Source organism: Pseudonaja textilis, chromosome 2 (assembly GCF_049901715.1).
Source record: "Pseudonaja textilis isolate UNSWEBS1 chromosome 2, rPseTex1.2, whole genome shotgun sequence".
NCBI lineage: Eukaryota > Metazoa > Chordata > Lepidosauria > Squamata > Elapidae > Pseudonaja > Pseudonaja textilis.
The window spans coordinates 119,897,595-119,918,938 of NC_141991.1; the positions used below are offsets into that span (position 1 = coordinate 119,897,595).

Sequence of the window (21,344 nt, forward strand, 5' to 3'; positions counted from 1 at the left end):
CTGGGAAAAATAATCCCGCTTTATGGCTGTTTAAAACTAAGCTTCGAAAATACATTTTGAGCAGTTGTCACTGTGGGGGAAAAAAAGGCTGCTATGTATGGACAACGATTTCCCAATTTATCACTGCAACACGTCCAGTTGGGAAGATACCTCTTCCTGTGACACTACTGTCCAAGTTCTAAATGTGCAAATGAGAAACATGGGAAATTTGAGGCTTTTGTTTTGTAGTGTGTAGTACAGAAATAACTATTTATTTATTATTGATTTATGATTTAATTCATTTGCCACCAATAGCTGTGGTCATAAAATATATATCTGTGACACCATCAAGAGTCGTACACTGCAGTACAGCTTTTGGTCTTACAATACAGTATTGCATGCTAACTTACTGCCTTCTGCCAGTAGTTCAATTCTCACCAGCTCAAGGTTGACTCAGCCTTCCATCCTTCTGAGGTCAATGAGGACTCAGATTGTTGGGGGCCATATGCTTACATATCTGTAAACCGCTTATAGAGGGCTGTAAAGCACTATGAAGCCATATATAAGTCTAAGTGCTATTGCAATCTGTCTTTATCCTTATATACAACCTTATATCATCTATTAATTATTATTCATTAGAGGAATTAACAGGGTAGATTGTATTTATGATTCAAATTTTTGTTTCTCTTGTAGCAAACTTCCAAGCTGGGCAAGAGCTGTTGTCCCCAAAATATTTTATGTCACAGAGAAGGCATGGAACTACTACCCATATACAATTACAGGTATGTTTTAAGGGGCTTGTGATGGTAAAGAAAGTAGATGTTTTAATTATTTCAGATGTTATATGATTCTGCTATTTTATCCTGGATTAAAAATGTTATTACCATTTAATATTTTAGAGACTAAACGCTCCATCTAATGCATATTAATTTTCAGTTGGGTATACATATATTATTTGTTCAGGTTTAGAATTGTGAGCAGTTAAATCAGAGGGAAATGACATGCAAAGTCTACACAGAGTGACAATTAGATTGGAGGTTAGTGTTAAGCAAAACAATCACCAATAAACATCAACTGTCACTGTCATTTTATAATGGCAGTGACAGTTGATATTCAACAGTGCTGAATTAATTAACCTCTGCAGTGAAATGGGAAATGATCGGTTCTACTTAGACAAATTAATAGAATGTAACTTTAGCCAAAGTCTTCCCGCGGAATTCTTTTGTTCAAGAATGACCACAGGAACGATAGTAGCAGGCCGGTTGAATCCTGACTGATTCCAGCTGACTCTGAAGATTGACTTTCTAATGTCTGATTTGCATCACTCGATTCTTTTCTGTATCCTGTGCAAATATAAAAAGATATGCAAATGTAAAAGAGGAGCAGTTTTTAGAGTGGGGGTTGTGGATTATGGATGTGATTAGATTTTTTTTCCTCACCCAAAAACTATCTGCTCACATTTCAATTCTTAACTTCTTTCCCCGCTATACTCCCGGTATAGAAACTGTATTTGGGCCCATTGGACAGCCTCCTGGGTTGCTGAAATTTGGATTTCATTCCTGCTTTGGTTCAAGAAACTGGAGCCTCCTGTGCATAGTAGTAATCACCTGATCCCTGAGAGCCAAGGAAGATTTGAGATTTTTTTGAGATGGCCAGATAAGGGGGAATTACCTCAGGCAAGACTGAGTTATTTTCTTATAGACAGATAATCTTTGACTTAAAACCATTCAAAGTTACTGTGGCACTCAAAAAAGTGATTTGCAACCATTACTCGCACTTATAACCATCACAGCATCCCCACAACCATGTGATCAAAATGTCAGTGCTTTGCAAGCAGCATGTATTTATGATAGCATTCTGGAACCATGTCAGTTGCCATTTATGACTTTCCCAGCTGGCTTCTGGCAAGTAGTTAATGGGGGAAGCCAGATTTGCTTAATGACCACATGAGACACTTAAATGCAGTGATTTGCTTAATGACCATGGCAAAAAAGGTCATAAAATTGGATGTGACTCTTTAACAACTGCCTTGCTTAGCAGCTGAAATTCTGGCCTCAACTGTAGTTGTAAATCGAGGACCACCTATGTTTCTCTCTCTCTCTCTCTCTCTCTCTCTCTTTTACTATATGTTCAGTGTGAGGATTCTTACCTTCCCTTGTTTGTAATAAAATTATTTCTCTTTTTTTAAAAAAAAAATTCTGGAGTTGACAATCTGCCTTCTAGCTCCCATCTCAGTTGCAGATTTTTTCAATGCCATTGTGACTTTGAATAGTGACTTAACAAATAGTTGTAAGTTGAGGGTTACCTGTTGTTGAAGCAGGCTGTCTTATTCTCAAATACATTTCATAGCCTTAAAAGTGCCACACAAAACTGTTATTTTCATAACACAAATTCACAAGTAGTCCTCTGGACATTTTTGCTGTTTCATGCGTTGCTCGTTTCCCCTCAACTTTCGTAAGCGAACTTTTTATAAGTTACAGATTAGGAAACCCCCAAATCCCCTTAAAAATAATGACTCCCAATATATATATATATATATATATATATATATATATATATATATATATATATATATATATATATATATATATATATATATATATATATATATTTCTTGGTCTAGTCTTTGCTGGATACATATTACCCAACTTTTTTCGCTGCTGCTTAAATGTTGCACTACATAAAATTGTGAAGTAAGTTTAATGTGTTATAATTCACCTGGTTGCTATAGCCGATTTCTCTCATAGTTAACCTAATAGCCGTATTGCACCAGGGAAATTTTTTAGTAGGGGTTAGAAGGATCAGGCATGGCTTCATTCAGTTCATCCAAGGACAAGTTGCCATTCTTCGTAATTAGAACTTTTGCTAACTGGAGAGGCAAGCTGAACACGAATTAGTCATACGGCTACAAATTATTGTTTATGGTACCAGAGCTTAGTTTGCTCTCTCCACATGCCTATCTGAAAATTGCATTACATGTCCAGGGCATACCCAGTGTTCTTGTAAAAAATAAAAACAAAAACCCTGCTCTCACTTTTGCCATCTGAGGTAAAATGTCAAGGGCATATTTCTCCTGGCACCGCAGAGTTTCTTTGGCACCAGAGGAGGACAGCAAACATGCTCTAACTTTGAGCTAACAGGGAATTGGAGAATTGTGCTGCCTGAAGGGAAGCCAGGGTTGTGAGATGTGTACATTCCCCAAAAGCCACAATGAAGCCTTGACTACTCTCCGGGGACAGAAATGTTCTCCCTGGGTTCTGTTGCTCTCATCCATTTAGATTGTTGTGTGAAACTATCCTTGGGAGTCCATCTCATAAGAATTTCCAGTTGCACCAGCACCATCTCCAAGGGTCCCTCCACTGGAAAAAGGGTCGTTAGCCTAGTGGTAGAACACACATTGACTTCTCCAGTTTACAAATTAAAAATGGAAGAAATATCATGGAAATCTTCTGCCTGAGAGTGGAGCTTTGAAGAACAGTTATCAGTCAGAGGAAAGACTACTGCAGAGGGATCAAAATAATAATTATTTTGGGACAGATGAATCTCAAGGGACTTTTGCCGAGTCCCATGAGTTTAGTTTTCTTATATGGTGCCATTTTTAGCTTTCATGTCCAGTTCTTCACCCCAAACTGTCATATCTACTTTCCTAAAAGAAAGCAACTATTCTCACAGATGAAACAGGATTAACAAAAATATAAACTTCTCTAACAAGTATTTTGCAGTTGTTTGAGGCAAACTTGTTATGTTCTCCATGCTTATTTATGATGGAAGCTTAATCTTTCCCTTGCCCTCCAAAGTGCGTGCTGTAAAAAAAAATCATGAATTGGTAAGACATTTTGGAGCAATATTTTTAAATTCAGTTTCCTCCATTATATTTATTGAGGCAGACTGCAGGGTTAAGGTTTCTCTTACATATACACATGCACAGTTTTTTATCCTTCCTTTGGTGTTGTACAGTTAGTATTTTGATATAATTCATAAAATTCCATCACAAAGAAGTGCACATATATTTGTAGACAAATATCATTATTGTCAACAATTTTAATTTATACAAAACTGAATAATTTATTGGGCAAAACTATAATAATTTAAATTTAATTAATTAAATGGTGACATGAAGTGGTGGTTTCAATTCTCTAAGGCAGGAATGTCAAACTCGCAGCCCATGGGCTGGATGCATCACGCTCTGGCCAAGCCCACCTCAGTTTTAGTGAGGAGGAAAAAGTTGTGATATGTCACATGATGACAATGTGACGACCCCGAGTTTGATATCCCTGCTCTAAGGACTATGCCTGACTCACATTTGTCATTATTAAGATAGCATTTGACACAAATTCACAATGCTTTGACACTCCAGCATTTGACTCTGACTTGAATTACTATGCAGTTTGCTGACTGGAACCCTGGGAGTATTCTTGATATATTAATTCAATTGATTTTCCAGTAAAATTTTGAATAACCTGCATTTATGATAAAATAAAAACTCTCATTTGTTTGGTGTATATGTGCATACATGAACACACATATATACAACACACACATTCAAATAGTTCTGTAACTTTAATATTTCATTAAGAGCAGGGAAGCTGAAAAGCAAAATTAGGCAAAAATGGCACCAAGTTCAATTCACAACTTCCAATAATTTATCTACCCATTCATTATTGAACAATTACAAATAGTGCCCCTTTGAATTGTGTTCCAGCCCATATAATTCTTAGGGCTTTGTATCATGCATCAAAATTAGCAGTGTATTTTGCATTTTAATTAAAGCAATGTGAACAATGAAATAATTTTATGCCATTATTTTTCCTTTTCTTTTATTCCCATCGGCCGAATGTGGATCAGAATACACGGTAAGTTCTGATTCTTCTTTGTCATGTTAAATAGTATTTAAAAGCTATGATTAGAACAAAACAATAGACTCTTGGCTTTTTAAAAGAATAAAAATACTGATTGCTCCTTCTTTTATATAGCTGAAGAATAGTTCTTCTAATATTATTAGTTATGTCACTGATATAAAAATGTAATAATTTCAAAGCTTGATATATTTTGTTACCCAGTAGCTGTAATAATAATAATAAAAAACCCTTTCTCTTTTTATATAAAAAAGAGGTATACAGGCTTTAATATGCTGGTTATTGCTAGTAATAGAGAGACAGTTTTTCATTTTATCTTTCATTAACTTATAAAGCATCCATCTGTCTTGATACACAACCTGGAAAATGCTGCAATCTCCAGACAGAATTAAAAAATTCTGGGCTCGGTGCCCAGAAAACATAAGAACTGAACTAGGCAGTATAAGACAGAAGAGACACAGAGCATACTTAAAAATACCATACCCTCCTCTGAGCAAAATCAATTTCTGTTCCATTGTCTCCTATGAAACAAATCTTGTAGAAATATATTTCTGTAGCAAGCACACCCTTCCCTATAACAGTTTGATCAACATTCTAAATAAAAAATAAAAAAATTCCACAGCGAGTTTAAGTAAAAAGATGGGAAGATTGGCCTTCACAAATTCAAAAGGTAAAGATGTCCTTAAGTCAGGCTTCTCATGTTGACTTCTTGCATCTGTTTATTATCGCCAAGCGTGCTTAGGAATAATTCAGAAGAAGTCCTGTGTGGAACCAAATATGTATGGAACATCTGTCAGCTGCTCATTAAATCATTGGTAGCAGTATGGCAGCTGTTTGTTAATACTGTCTTCTGGGATTTTATTGTTTACGTCGCAGTCTTGCCTATGGTCTTTGGGAGCCTTCCACCCAAGTAGTAGCCAATCCCAATGGTAAGCTTTGTGCCTATACAAGGTTGAGTCAGGTGCTTCCACATGTTAGGAGGTTTGCTAATTAACAGGACTAAACATAAGATTTTAACAAAATGTTATCCAAAAATGAGCCCAGTCATTGTAGGGTTAGAGATTTGTGGTACAAAAAACTTAAAGACCACTAAAGAGAAAACTATGCTCTCAAATTGCCCAAATTTATTCAGGTTGGATCTGGTAAATCTTGAGAGTCCTAGAATAACCTAGAATAGGGGCAAAACATTTATTTATGCTTAGAGTCTCCAAGAGAGCTTATATGAGAGTTCAATCTCATCTTTGTTATATTTAGTTTATTAATTATTCCCTTGACGCATTCCCAGGACAACTAATACTATTTTCTCTCTTTGTGGATGTTTGAACTTCTGCACATGATCTGTGATCTTTGTTTTGAACAATAGTGGCTTAAAGCATTTTATTGTTGAGATAATTACAAAGTATGTTATTGTGAGGACCATCAAGGCTTTTACTTTTGAAGAAAGGAGGCTGTATGTGTTTAAAAATATTCTTCATAATATTCATGCAGGAAGAAATAGGAAGATATAAAGTCATAGGGCAGTGATGGCTTTTCGTTGTCACGTGCCAAAAGTGTCCGTGCGCGTGCGTGCCTGCACCCGTACTGCAATGCGCGTGTGACACCCCTCACTCCCTTGTACATGCGCGGCAGATACCTGACAGCTGGCAGAAGGCGCATGCACTGTGGATCTGTTCCGGGTGATGGCTCGCATGCAGGCAGAAATGGCTTTGCGTGCCACTTCTGGCACGCGTGCCATAGGTTTACCATCATGGTCATAGGACATGAAAAATATCAAAAAGCTGATTTTGTCCATTAAAAAAGCCATTATCTCTCTGTGGACAGAGGGAACTGCGCTGTCAACAGATACTTTCCCATTCCTCTTGCAAACAGGTAAACCCTCAGTGTTATGTGGTCCTGTTCTCTGAAGTAGCTACTCCTGAGCAAATACATTGTAATAGAAAAGCAGATTCATGTGCAGGAGCTGTAACTAAGACAGCTATATCCATGCTTGCGTTATTTACAAAGCAGAAATTCTACTGCATTCATTTTCTCATGCCTAGTGAACATAACTGCAGTTTGAATGGAAAATTCTGCACGGACCAAATGGCCACCAATGTAGAACCTACCTTCTTGAAAAATCAACAATAAAGCTGATGTGCAGTCCTGCATTTTCAGCTGCAACCTCATTGTTTTCATTCATCTCAGCCAGAATACAAATTGTGTCTGTTTTCAGTAAAGGTAGATCCACAGTAGTTATCATCATATTATAGTGAATTAAACTAAGGCTTTTTAAGGCTCTTGAGGAATGTTTGGTATGCTGGTAAAGATGGCTGCTGCAAGACTTTTGACCAGAGCTAGCTATCAGAAATCCTGGATCTTTTGTAAATCTGCCCTCTGCTCTTTATTCTGTTTTACTCCTGCTTTTGTTCAGGGTGCAAAGCTGGTGGACAAGCACATGTACAAATATGGAACTGAATAACCAGTGAAGTAGTTACTTTTAAAGGTTGCTTAAACTAGGCCAGGGGCCTTCAAACTTGAAAACTTTAAGCCTTGTGGACCTCAACTTCCAGAATTCCTCCTCCAGTCATGTTAGCTCAGGAATTCTGGGAGCTGAAGTCCACAAGTCTTAAACTTGCCAAGTTTGAAAACCCTTGAACTAGCCATTATTTGAGAACATAGAAGCTAATAAAAAGTAAGACATCAAGCACACATTGAACAAGTTATCCCAGACCAAGTATTACAAAGGCACCTTAAAGGCTACCTTAATCTTAACAGTTGTTTTCTTGAACCATCACTAAGATCAACTGAGACAATCTGTTTAAGAGCATCATCTGTATAACATTACATACCCAATTTCAAATGTATCACAAAGGCTTACAGACTAAAACTGGAATATCTTATCATGAGGTCAGGTACAGTTAATAGCCTATGCGTTCAGCAGAATTATTTGCTGCGTGTAGGTAAGCAACAGTTGATAGCAAAGTTTTCTGTTAAATAACAAAAACTAAAGTTAGTATGTAAAAGTATGCCTGATGCATAATTTAATGCTAATTGGAAACCATTCTGGAACTGCAATTTTATATGTAAAATTTGCCATATCCAAAATTTGGGTTTAGAATCGATATTCTAATTTGATGTATAATTTATATTAATGACAGAGTGCATTATTCATTACTATAGTATTCTTTCAATGATGTAAACAATATGAACCAAGCATATTTTTAGGTTAAAAGCTAATGGGTTTGTGGATTTTGACTAGAAAAATGAATATAAAATATACTACTAAAAGTTTCCAATGATGTATTAAAATATATTAGCTTGATGATACTTAACATTTGTTATTTATCTACTCATTTCTCAATGGCTAGATAATATTTCTCAATCTATAAGTCATTTTCTTATTTGTACTACCTATTTCTTGTATTCTTTCAAAATATATATAGGTAGTCCTGACTTACAATTGGGATCAGAACTTTTGTTCTGATCTGAACTAAGCAAGGCAGTTATTAAATGAGTTATACTTGATGTTATGACCTTTTTACCAGAATTGTTAAGAGAACCACTGGGGTCATTGAATGAATCACACAGATGTTAATCAAATCCAGCTTCCCCCATTGACTTTGCTTATTGGAAGTTGACTGGGAAAGTCACAAATGGAAATGTTGCAACCATCATAAATTGCCAAACACCCAAATTTTGATAATGTAACATGAGGATGCTGTGATGGTTATAAGTGTGAGGACTGGTCATAAGTCACTTGTTCAGCACTGCCATAACTTAGAATGATTGTTAAACAAAAGTTTGTAAATTGTGGACTTCTCTAATAAAGAAATGGGAAGAGAAATATATTTTGAAATATAAGATAAAACATGTCCTGAAATCCTACTAACATATGAACTATCTTACTCTGAGTCAGACTCTCAACCTATCTTGATCCAACTAATAATATGATGTTATACAAACCAAAGTTATTAACTGAAAATACCAGGAATTATGCAAATTATGTTTCCCTTTTCCCCAGCGACTTTTTCTAACTCTTATTTGGTTTTGATCCTTTTCTGTTTGATATATTTGTCCTTCCTATCATTTTGAAAGAAGTGGGAGGTTGAATCATGCTTTCCATTTAGATGTTTCAATTTCATATTGAGGGAGACTGATCTGTTATCTTTTGCATTTATATTAACCATTACTCAAGGATGCTTGAAAGTTAGAATGTATCATATGCACAATAAGTAGCTTTCAATCACCATGAATCATTGTTGTGGTAATGAAAGAATTTAATCAGCTACTTTAAAACTGTAATTTGACAATTTCAGTTGAACTGTAAACCTGCATTGCAAAAACTGTAACTTCAAAAAGTGTGTTTATTTCAACAGTATGATTATACTTACTATCTAATATTATTGGTGGCTTCTTGCATTTAAATTGGTGCATAAAGTAATTGGAGAGAAAATTGATAATTTGTTTTGGAATGTCAGATGAAATGCTTGCATTTTTATTATAACCTGGTTGGGTTCAAAATTTAATTTATTTATTTTATTTTGTAATTATAAGATAACAGGTATAAGTCCAAACATAGTTAAATTGATACATATAAAAAAAATAATAGGACAGGGAGGGTAGGCACATTGGTGTGCTTATCCATGCCCCCAATAGACCTCTTAGGAAAGGTGTGAGGTCAATAGTAGACAGTCTAAGATTAAAGTTTTTGCAGTTTGGGGAAGAAACCACAGAGAAAGGTAGAGTATTCCAGGCATTGACCACTCTGTTGCTGAAGTCGTATTTCCTGCAATCAAATTTGGTGCGGTTTACCTTGAGTTTGTATCTATTGTGTGCTCTAGTATTGTTATGGTTGAAGCTGAAGTATTCATTGACAGGCAGGACATTGCAATATATAATTTTATTTACTATACTTAGATTGGACCAAAGGCGGCGTAGTTCTAGGTTGCCTTGGTCTAAAATTTCAGGTCTGGTGGCAGGTCTGCTATGAGTAGAGGAGTGTAGAACTCTTCTTGTGAAATATTTCTGGACTTTCTCAACTATAATAATATCAGATACGTAGTGCGGGTTCCAGACTGATGAGCTGTATTCAAGTAATGGTCTAGCAAATGTTTTGTATGCTCTACTTATTAGTGTGATATTACCGGAGAAAAAACAATGGAGGATTAGGTTAACTCTTAACGCCTTTTTGGCTATGTAGTTACAGTGGGCTCTAGCACTTGGATCATTAGAGATGAGTAGTCCAAGGTCCTTGACAGAGTTTGGATCATCAGTAAGGTCTTGACTACTCAGCTTGTATTTTATTTTCTGATTTTTTTTGCCAATATGTAAAACAGAGCATTTATTTGTTGAGAGTTGAAGTTGCCATTTGTTTGATCATTCTGATACATAGTCAAGGTCTTTTTGAAGGGTAGCAGTATTGTCTGTGGTGTTGAATAGGTTTACATCATCAGCGAAAAGAACGCAGTTGCTCTTAATGTGATCACAGAGGTCATTTATGTAGACTATGAAGAGACTTGGTCCTAGAACTCTGCCTTGGGGGACACTACTGTTGACAGGTACAGAATTTGTTTCAGTGTTTCAGAACTTTCACACTTGAAATGTGAAATATTTGTGAAATATTGTGTCTATGAAATAAGATTTGGTCTAAAATATAGATATTTGTGGTCTGAAGTTTAGATTTCCAAACTAAGTCTGAAATGTCTATTACTTTGTAAAGAGTTGGGAGAAAACAGAGATATATACAAGGACAGACCACACAGCTTCTTTGTTTCTTCCCCCTCTCCTCTCTCTCATCATGTGCATTTATTTGCTGTCCTGAAGGGTAAGGCTTACTCATTTCCTGCTCTTGTGTTTTAAAAAAACCTCAGTTACCCCATTACTTTTCTTAGAAATAACATAATAATAAACCCTTTTTATGCTGCAATTAAAACAGTTAAAATGCTAAAATATCAGCATTTTAATGATTCGTGTACATATTCTTTACTGCCAGAAATAATGAAAATAACAAGAGCACTACCCCCACCCAGAAATCTGAAAATATAGAAAAAGAAATTTGTTTTATTCTTTGCTTTGTTCTCCCATGAGCTGTGAAGAGCATCCAGTGGTGGGAGGTGCTTCAGTCTCTGCACGTCTAGGCTGGGCTTAATTTCTGGAACGCTCCTCCTCCTCCACAGGACTCCTCCCCAGCGTTCCCCAGTTTTGGCTCAGCCTCGTGAGGGATAGGCAGTACTTGTGATTCTTCCTTGGCTGAAACAGGAAAATTCGTTTTTACTAGCAGGTTTGAAAATTGACCAGTTTGTCTTTAGGACTCTTTAGCCTCCTAATCACATTATGATCTCTCAACGTTGGCTCTTTAACATCAGGCAGTCAGAGATTGCTCGCATTATAGGGAAGCGCTGATTCGCACCCCGCAGTGTAGGGAGGCTTTGGCGTTGCTCTGCGCCCCCTCCCCACAACCGCTCTTTCTACCCCTGCCATTCTGATAGATAGCCGCAGAGTTTATTACATCTGAACAGCGGCATGAGCTTTTTTGCTCACAACAGAGTCGTATCGCTCTCCTTCCCCCCTCTGAATACTGCCTGGGGGTGGAAGATTTAAATGTTTAGTTCCTTCCACCCTTCCCCACCATTTAGCCTTATAGGAGAAGCCCTTGGAGGCTACTCCTCCATGCGGCGGGAGTTTGCTGCCGGGGAGCGCGCCAAAAGGTTAACGGCCAGAGGCTTTTTTTTTTTTTTACAAAGACCTCGTGGCCACGCTGACTGTATTTCATTTTGTGCTGTGTGAGGTACTTTCTTTTCCGAGCAGAGGTTTCTCTTTGGGAACACTTGGGATCATTATACCCTCATCTTGTTTTTACTACATTCAAGGCTATCTGTACATTTAAATTGTTGGCTTAACACTCACTGCCCAATCAACCCAGCGGCACAACAGCGAGCACCTAGGCCTGTGTCCGCCTGCACAGGGAAGCTTTTGAAGGCCTCTACCTTCATCAACTTGGGCCTTTAGGCGTTCTCAATTTGGCTGTTTGGATTTTCAATAATTTTAGCTTTGTGCTATTTATTTGATATCCATATATATATATAGCTATATATTAGTGATTTAATAATAATAATCATCATCATCATCTATTTGGTATAATATTTTAATATCAATCAAATATTATTACTGAGATGCGACTCATTATAGATAGGTATTTAAAAAGGCGGGGGAATAAAACATCATCAGGGCAACCAGTCTGTTCTTAGATCAGGCCCCTGGGCATGCCAACCACCTTCACAGTATTGCATTGAATAACGAACATACTGTAATTCCTTCAATCGAAATGGCAGGCAGTAGTAGCTCTCAGACCTCAACCCTGAAGGTCAAAGCCAAATCTCAGCACAAACCGAAGCAGACTAAAGGGAATTCTAAAACTTCAGAAAAGGATGCCAACAGGTGCCATAAAGCATTAGAAAAGCAGATACATAAGTGCACATGGGAGGTGCACAGGGCTTCACCGGACTTTCCACCCCACAGTCCAGGTCCATCTACCTCTTCCCACCCTCTTCCTCCCCTAGATCTCTCCCTCTCATCCAGGTGCAGCTTGGCTCCCCAGAGCCAACAGACCCAGTTACCTGGAACACTGACCACGTGAAGGGCTCCTGAAGCTACATTTATTCCAATGGCTGCCAGTCTTCGACAGGACGACATTCTTCCAGAGGAAGTTCCAGAGAAGATGAAGGCATGGATGGAGCTGGCGATCCACCAGGGAATCGCAGCAGGTCTTCAACACGCAGTTCTGACCAGGGAACATCCTGTAAGCGCTGATTATGATTCCCAATCACTGAGGTCATTGACCAGGTCGGAGCAACACTATACCCAGGTACATTTACAAGGGGAAGCGCCCCTCCAAGGGCCAATGGAGGAGGAGGAGGCAGAAGAAGTGGAATAAATTGATCAAATGGAACAGATTGAATCAGGATCAATACATGACAGTGACCCGTCCCTGTCAGAAGCGGACCCCTTAAAAAGGGGGATGTCTGAGGATGAGGGTCTTGTTCCCGATCAACCTGTATTTACAGGCTTATTCCGCCCACAACTATTCAAATCACTCTTGTTTAAGGCAAAAAACATTGCACGCCTGAACAAGTCGACCTCTTCTACCACTCCAACTCATTCAGAAGAGGGACCAGAAGATCTAATTTTCAACCAACCAGTAGTTGAGGCAGAGGTGATCCCAGTTCCTCACATGTTTTCGGACCTGGTACAGAAACAGTGGGCGTCTGCAGTGGTGTACCTGGCCCCCACTGGATATGACCGGAAATATTTCAATTTGGCCCCTGATTTCTCAAAATTATTGAGTACTCTTGAGGTAGACGAACCTATAGTGGGATTAGCGTCCTCCTCCACTCCCAATGAAGCGCTTGAGGCATTAAAGCTAGAGGAAAAATGGGCCGAGCTAGCCTTACGCAGGGCCCATTAGTCTGATGTGTGGGCCATCACAGCAGCCACAGCCGCCTTCGTCTTTACCCATTCTTCTCTCAGAGGGCTCCGCCTCTTACAGGAGCATGTCCTCAATTCCACCATTAGAGCGCACCAAGATATTGCAAAACTTATAGCAGCCGCTGAATTCTCAGCTGTCACGACTTATCACGCGGTCAAGTTTTCAACCAGAGTCTTTACTTCACATGGCACAGTGCGAAAGCTTACTATGGTTAAAACATTGGCAAGCGCACATTAACCACAAATACAAGCTGGCTTCATCTCCTATTGGGAGAGGCAGACTGTTTGGCCCTGCCCTCGACCAGCTGGTAATCGAAACCCGAAACAAAAAGAAAATTCTACCTTGCCTTTTTCGGAAGTCAGATTCTAGAAACTCTCAGTCCTTTCGGAGGGGATCCTCTCAGCCCTTTTACCAGGGACCCTTTTCAGCCAGATACCAGAGACCCCCATCATTCAGACCAGGACAGCATCCAGACAGGTCCGACTTCGGGGATAGGAGCAGAAGGGGTGGCCAATCCAAGAGATCTTTTCGAAGAGCAGGAAATACTGTAGGTTCTTCCGGCATCCAAGATAACTCCCTGGACCCGACTCCCATTGGCAGATGCCTTAAATTATTCACGGACCAATGGGACTCCTCGTCTGATTCCTGGGTCAGAGATACGATCAGATTTGGCCTTGTGCTGGAGTTCCAATCCACTCCTCCAGATTTTTTCATGTCATGTCCTCTTTCCAGAGATCTGGTTAAACGTAACCTTATGGAAACAGCTATCCAACATCTACTGGACATACAAGCCATTCAACCAGTAGCTACCAACCAATGAGGATGGGGTTTCTATTCACATCTTTTTGTTGTTCCCCAAAGTTCGGCGGGGTGGAGAGCAATATTAGATCTGAAACATCTCAACCGTTTCTTAGTATATCGCAAGTTTAAAATGCACACCCTGCAATCTATCTTACTCGGCATCAGAAAAGGTGACGTCCTTGCGTCTATAGATCTGATGGAGACATACCTACATATTGCTATTCGGCCTTCCCACTGTAAATTTTTGAGATTCTGTTATAATAACCACCATTTCGAATATGTGGTCCTTCCTTTCGGACTAGCTTCTGCCCCCAGAACCTTCACAAAGGTTCTCGCAGCTCTAGCTGCTCATCTCTGAGGTATCCCTGTACAACTCCAGTGTTACCTCGATGACATATTAATTTTGTCATCTTACCATCATCAAGCAGTCAGAGATACTCAGAACACATTACAACCCCTACAACTACACGGGTTCTCAACAAATTGGAAAAAGAGTCATTTAACACCATCAACTCAGTTAATCCATCTGGGGTCGGTCATAGATATGGCAAAGTTTTCCTGTCACCAGATAGACAAAACAGCATTCAGTAATTAGTTAAGGAGATCAGGGATCTTAAGTGGGTGTCCCTAGCTGAACTATCAAAATTGTTAGGCAAGATGATCCTATGTATATCTAGTATTCCTTGGGTCCAGCTCCACACTAGATCCCTCCAGTGGTTCCTGCTCCCGTACCAGGGCTCCAGCCGAAGCAACTCCAAATACAAGGTCAAGGTACCATCAGAGGTCCTCATATCTCTCCACTGATGGACCAGACCAGTCATCAACAGAGGTTGTCTCTTCAAAGAGCCCCACAGACTTACCATCACCACCAATGCGAGCCTGTTTGGATGGGGAGCTCACTTTCAATAGCTCACAGCCCAAGGCCTCTGATCCATCATAGAACAGTTGTGCAGCATCAACTGGCTGGAGCTTCGAGCAGTACACCTGGCTCTCCACAGCTTCCTTCCACAGGTATGCAATCAATACATACTAATATTGACCAACAATGTAACAGCCAAACCTCACATAAACAAACGGGGGCACACAGTCGAAACACCACATGCGGGAAGTGGAGCGCTTGTGTCATTGGGCAGAGAGCAACCTACTTTCCATCAGAGCAGAGCACATTTCGGGCCTGTCGAATACACAGGCAGACTGGCTAAGCAGGGCCACGATTGATCAATTTGAGTGGCGCCTCCATCCGATCCTGTTTCAAGAGGCGGTCAGGAGATTCGGGCAGCCGGTGATAGACTTGTTCGCTTCCCCCCTCAACTCTCAGCTCCCCAGATTCATTTCCAGGTACCCCTCACAAGGAGTGGAAAACTTCAACGCGCTCCGCTGCCGTTGGCCCCAGGGTCTTCTGTACGCATTCCCACCACTTCCTCTGATCCCCAAGGTCATCCAGAAGCTGCTGGACGAGAGGGCGGAGCTGCTGCTAATAGCTCCTTACTGGCCCAGACGGCCGTGGTTTGCAGACCTCCGCAGTCTATCCTTATCAACACCATGGAGAATTCCGCCAGACAATGTTTGGCTAACCCAGGGACCCCTTCAACTGAATAAATTTCCTTCAATCCTTAGAAAAAGAAGTTCAATTCCAAGTTTAATTTCTTGTTCTCTTTTGTAATAAACAGCAAAAGGGTGATTAGAACTCGGATTTTAGAAAGCTATAAATGGACTAAGGGTCCACGGGGATTTGAAATAAGATTTTGGAATTAATTATAACAACCTTTCCCATGGGAAAAATGTTTTTATTTTGAATTCTCTTTTTAAAAATGTTAGGATGAGACTAAGGAGCTAAGGATAACAAAGGAGAAAAATACTTAAATTTGACTTAATAATATAGAAAGAAGCAAAATATCTCAACATTGGATGTATTAAAGGATATTTGTGAACAATAGACCCAGACATTAATGTTAAACAAGAAAGATTGAAAAATGTTATGAAAGAGGAACAAGTTTTACTGAACAAGACTCAGACTGATCTGAACATGGATTTAAAAGTGACATGAGACGAGAATGATATGGAAGAAGATGCTACACTGGATATACACATTATTAAGTTGATGTCTTACTAATTAAAAGAAATATATGAATAACAAACCAAAAGTAATCTGGATAACCTTCATATAATGGATTAATGCAGAGTAGAATTGATATCACTAGTCCTTGACAATAATGCAGATAATACATTTGAAGAAAATAATATATGAATATTCCATGTGTTACCTAGAGATGATCAATTATGTAATTATGACAAATAAATTTTTACTCCTCCTTTTATTTGGTAGACTCAATAATTCCCAGTGATTCAGAATTAATGCTTCAAAAGAACAGTATAATGAGAAATGACTTAAGAATCAGTTCCGCTGTTCTGTAAACATCCCATCAGATATTACCACACAAAACAGGTTCCTCAAATGAAAGAGTGAAGAAATGTTAGCTGTCTTCTTTTTCAATATTTCTATTTCAGAATATTGTAATCTCATTATCATTTCAAGCATGGTTGGTATAATTAGAGCAGTCAGTACTGACTGATAAAAAAATGTCATGTGTTTTCTGTTAAGTGTCTTTAATTCTTTGGCAGTTGTCCTAGCTTGCGCAAATTATACCATGTTCGTGCTGTTGCTTCTTATTTCCATGGAAACGTTAATCAATCATCATCCTAAAAATAGCCTTAATTCTTTTTTCTTTTCTTTTTTAATAGAAGGCATCTGTAGTGAATTTAAACTTGACTATCACTATGTGCTTTCCATGGCTGTTTTCTTTTTTTCCTCTGCCTAGTAGGGAATACTCACAAAGCAATTAATTAAGTCCGAGTTTAATTTGCTACCACTGTGGTATGCTGAAAGCTATTCTCTACTGGTTTTACATTAAAATATGTGAAGACAAACAGTTCTGGACACATGATAGGTGGGAAACAAGCACAGCCCTTTGTAATCATGGGCATAGAGTCTCTATGCATTTCCCCATTACTATTAGAAATCTGAGAGAGGGCTGAAATTTTGAGAACTTGTCTGGAATGTCTGTGGAGATTCAGTTCTGATGAGAAGTGGAATGCTTTCAAGGGAAAAAAAAAAAAAGAAAGCCCAGTTGCCTTTTGAAAAGCACTTTTGGGACAACTTAGCTGCAATTTTATGCAGATGTATACATTTTTAAATAAATATCACTAATATTTTCCTCAAAGGCAAAATGAAGGCAAACAGACAGTATTTTGTCAGGGTAACTTAGTAATAAACTACTAGCTAATACTTTAGAAGAAAGAAATGATTTACAAATAGAGAGGATCATATCAGTATAAAAGTCATCAAATTAAAATGCATTGTTTTTCTTCTAGGAATAGAAACAAATGATGCCAAGCTGTGAGTCAGCAAGTTTTAGATTCCATCAAGAAAAGAGTTTTCAAACCAAAGAGTTGCTTTCTGTTCCACAGTGACAAAAGCACACATTTTGGACCTCATACATTCAGATAGATTGGAAAGAGAATCTTCAGAGGGGATGAGTACTAAGAGGGGATGTGTTTAGTTTAAAATAGGTAGGGTATGACACCAGTTTTCAAATATGCTGAAAAATTTCTACATAATCGCATGTGGAACAAATTGATTTTGTGGCGAAAACCCAAATAGAGGAGCCTGAGTAATGTTGGCTTAGGAAATTGTTAGCATTTAATAGATTCCCCCCCCCTCATGTTTCTCAACAATTTGACAAACCGGACGCTTAGTATGAGATTCTCCCATGAGCTGCTCAGAGCATCCAGTAGTGGAAGGTGCTTCAGTCTCTACATGTCTAGGCTGGGCTTAATTTCTGGAACACTCCTCCCCAGCGTTCCCCAGTTTTGGCTCAGCCTCGTTGAGGATAGGTAGTGCTTTTTGTTCTTCCTTGGCCAAAACAGGAGAATTATTCAGCAGGTTTGGAAATAGTCAGGTTTGTTTGTTTTTCCAGGCTTTTAGCCTCCAAATCACATTACGATCTCCCGACATAAGCTCTCTCCATGTGGCTGTCGGAGATCATTTGCATTTTCAGGCAGCGCTGTTTCACACCCTGAAGCGGCGGGCGGCTTCAACATTGCTCTGAGCCCCCCCTCCCAATTGCTTGTTCTACCCCTTGCCATTGTGATTCCGCATTGCCTTTTTCTACATCGGCAATAGCGGCATGGGCATTTTCACCCTCTTCTGAGTCATATCATTTGATTTTTTCCCCTCAGAACGCCGTCTTGGTGTGGAAAGCATAAAAGCTTAATTCTTTCCACCCCTTTCCCAGCTATTTTTTAGCCACAAGGAGAAGCCATCGGAGGCATTTTCTCCACACGGCGGGAGTTTGTTGCTGGGAAGCACGCGCGTGCCAAAATCAACGGCCATTGTTTTGCATTTGTTTTAAAGATCGTGTGGCCGTGCTATTTGTAACTCAAGCTGTGTGAGGTAGTTTTCCTTCCCAATCAGAGGTTTCTCTTCAGATAACCTAAGTAATTATTACACCGTGTTTTCTTATTAGATTCGAGGCCATCCGTGCATTATTGTTGGCTTAACCCTCACAGCCTTACCCACTCAGCGGCACAACAACGAGCACCCAGGCCCGTGTCCGCCTCTGCAGGGAAACTGTTGAAGGCCTCTCTTTAATATCTTGGCCTTTCAGGCATTCTTAATTTGGCTGTTTGGATATTCACGATATCAAGCTGCTTTTCTATTAATTTAGATATGTATATTTATATCTATATATATTGGTGATTATCATTCACTCCAATAATGATGATGATGATGGTGATAATGATGATGATGATAATAATAATAATAATAATCAGTATTAATATCTTAATAATGAAAGATATTATTACTGTGATACGACTCATATTATATATATACATATATCTTTAAAAAAAAAGAAGGGGATAAGATATTATCAGGGCAACCGTTCCCTTCTTGGATCAGGCCCCTGGGCGTGCCAACCACCTCCATAGTATCGCTTTGAATAACAAGCATACTGCCTTTCTTTCAATCAAAATGGCAGGTGGAAGTAGCTCTCAGACCTTAACATCAAAGGTCAAAGTGTCTCTTACGGGAGCATGTCCCCAATTCCAACATTAGAGTGCACCAAGATATTGCAAAACTTATAGCTGCCTCTGAATTCTCAGCTGACGCAACTTATGCAGTCAAGTTTTCAGCCAGAGTCTTTACTTCACATGTCACAGTGGGACGCTTACTATGGTTAAAACATTGGCAAACGCACATTAACCACAAATACAAGCTGGCTTCATCTCCTATTGGGGGAGAAAGACTGTTTGGCCCTGCCCTCGACCCGCTGCTAATCGAAACCTGAAACAAAAAGAAAATTCTACCTTGCCTTTTTCGGAAGTCAGATTCTAGAAACCCTCAGTCCTTTCGGAGGGGATCCTCTCAGCCCTTTTACCAGGGACCCTTTTCAGCCAGATACCAGAGACCCCCATCATTCAGACCAGGACAGCATCCAGACAGGTCCAACTTCGGGGATAGGAGCAGAAGGGGTGGCCAATCCAAGAGATCCTTTTGAGGAGCAGGAAATACTGTAGGTCCTTCCAGCATCCAAGATAACTCCCTGGACCCAACTCCCATTGGCGGACGCCTTAAATTATTCGCGGACCAATGGGACTCCTCAACATCTGATTCCTGGGTCAGAGACATGATCAGATTTGGCCTTGTGCTGGAGTTTCAATCCACTCCCCCAGATTTCTTTATATCCTGCCCTCTTTCCAGAGATCTGCTTAAATGAAATCGTATGGAAACAGCTATCCAACATCTACTGGACATATGAGCCATCCAACCAGTAGCTACCAACCAACAAGGGCAAGGTTTCTATTCACATCTTTTTGTTGTTCCCAAAAGTTCAGGGGGGTGGAGAGCAATATTAGATCTGAAACGTCTCAACCGTTATATCGCAAGTTTAAAATGCGCACCCTGCAATCTATCTTACTCGGCATCAGAAAAGGTGACGTCCTTATGTCTATAGATCTGACGGAGACGTACCTACATATTGCTATTTGGCCTTCCCACTATAAATTTTTGAGATTCTGTTATAATAACCACCATTTCGAATATGTGGTCCTTCCTTTCAGACAAGCTTCTGCCCCCAGGATCTTCACAAAGGTTCTCGCAGCTCTAGCTGCTCATCTCCGAGGTATCCCTGTACAACTCCAGTGTTACCTCGATGACATATTAATTTTGTCATCTTACCATCATCAAGCAGTCAGAGATACTCAGAACACATTACAATCCCTACAACTACACGGGTTCTCAATCAATTGGGAAAAGAATCATTAAACACCATTGACTCAGTTAATCTATCTGGGGTCGGTCATAGATATGGTGGAAGGCAAAGTTTTCCTGTCACCAGATAGACAAAACAGTATTCAACAATTAGTTAAGGAAATCAGGGTTCATAATAGGGTGCCCCGAGCTGAATATCAAAATTGTTAGGCAAGATGATCTCATGTATATCTATTATTCCTTGGGCCCGGCTCCACACTAGATCCCTCCAGTGGTTCCTGCTCCCGTACCAGCGCTCTGGCTGAAGCAATTCCAAATACAAGGTCAAGGTACCATCAAAGGTCCTCATATCTCTCCACTGGTGGACCAGACCAGTCATCAACAGAGGTTGTCTCTTCAAAGAGCTCCACAGACTTACCATCACCACCAATGCCAGCCTGTTTGGATGGGGAGCTCACTTTCAATCACTCACAGCCCAAGGCCACTAGTCCTCCATAGAACAGTCATGCAACATAAACTGGCTGGAGCTTCGAGCAGTACACCTGGCTCTCCGCAGCTTCCTTCCACAGGTACACAATCAATACATACTAATATTGACCGACAATGTAACAGCAAAAGCTTACATAAACAAACAGGGGCACACAGTCGAAACACCTTATGTGGGAAGTGGAGCGCTTGTGTCATTGGGCGGAGAGCAACCTGCTTTCCATCAGAGCAGAGCACATTTCGGGCCTGTCAAATACACAGGCAGACTGGCTAAGCAGGGCCATGATTGATCAATCGGAGTGGCGCCTCCATCTGACCCTGTTTCAAGAGGCGGTCAGGACATTCGGGCAGCCGGTGGTAGACTTGTTCGCTTCCCCCCTCAACTCTCAGCTCCCCAGATTCATTTCCACGTACCCCTCGCAAGGAGCGGAGAACTTCAATGCGCTCCGCTGCCGTTAGCCCCAGGGTCTTCTGTACACATTCCCAC

The 21,344-nt window shown here is 39.8% G+C and overlaps 1 protein-coding gene across 1 annotated transcript in view; it reads left to right on the forward strand.

Moving 5' to 3' along the window:
• The window catches only part of PITPNC1 (phosphatidylinositol transfer protein cytoplasmic 1), a 180,578-nt gene that overhangs the window by 110,996 nt on the left and 48,238 nt on the right, over nt 1–21,344 (forward strand). Inside the window, exons 3-4 of the mRNA XM_087925072.1 lie at nt 673–765; nt 916–919. Of these exons, the coding sequence (XP_087781198.1) occupies nt 673–765; nt 916–919 (97 nt within the window). The remainder of the gene's footprint in view (nt 1–672; nt 766–915; nt 920–21,344) is intronic.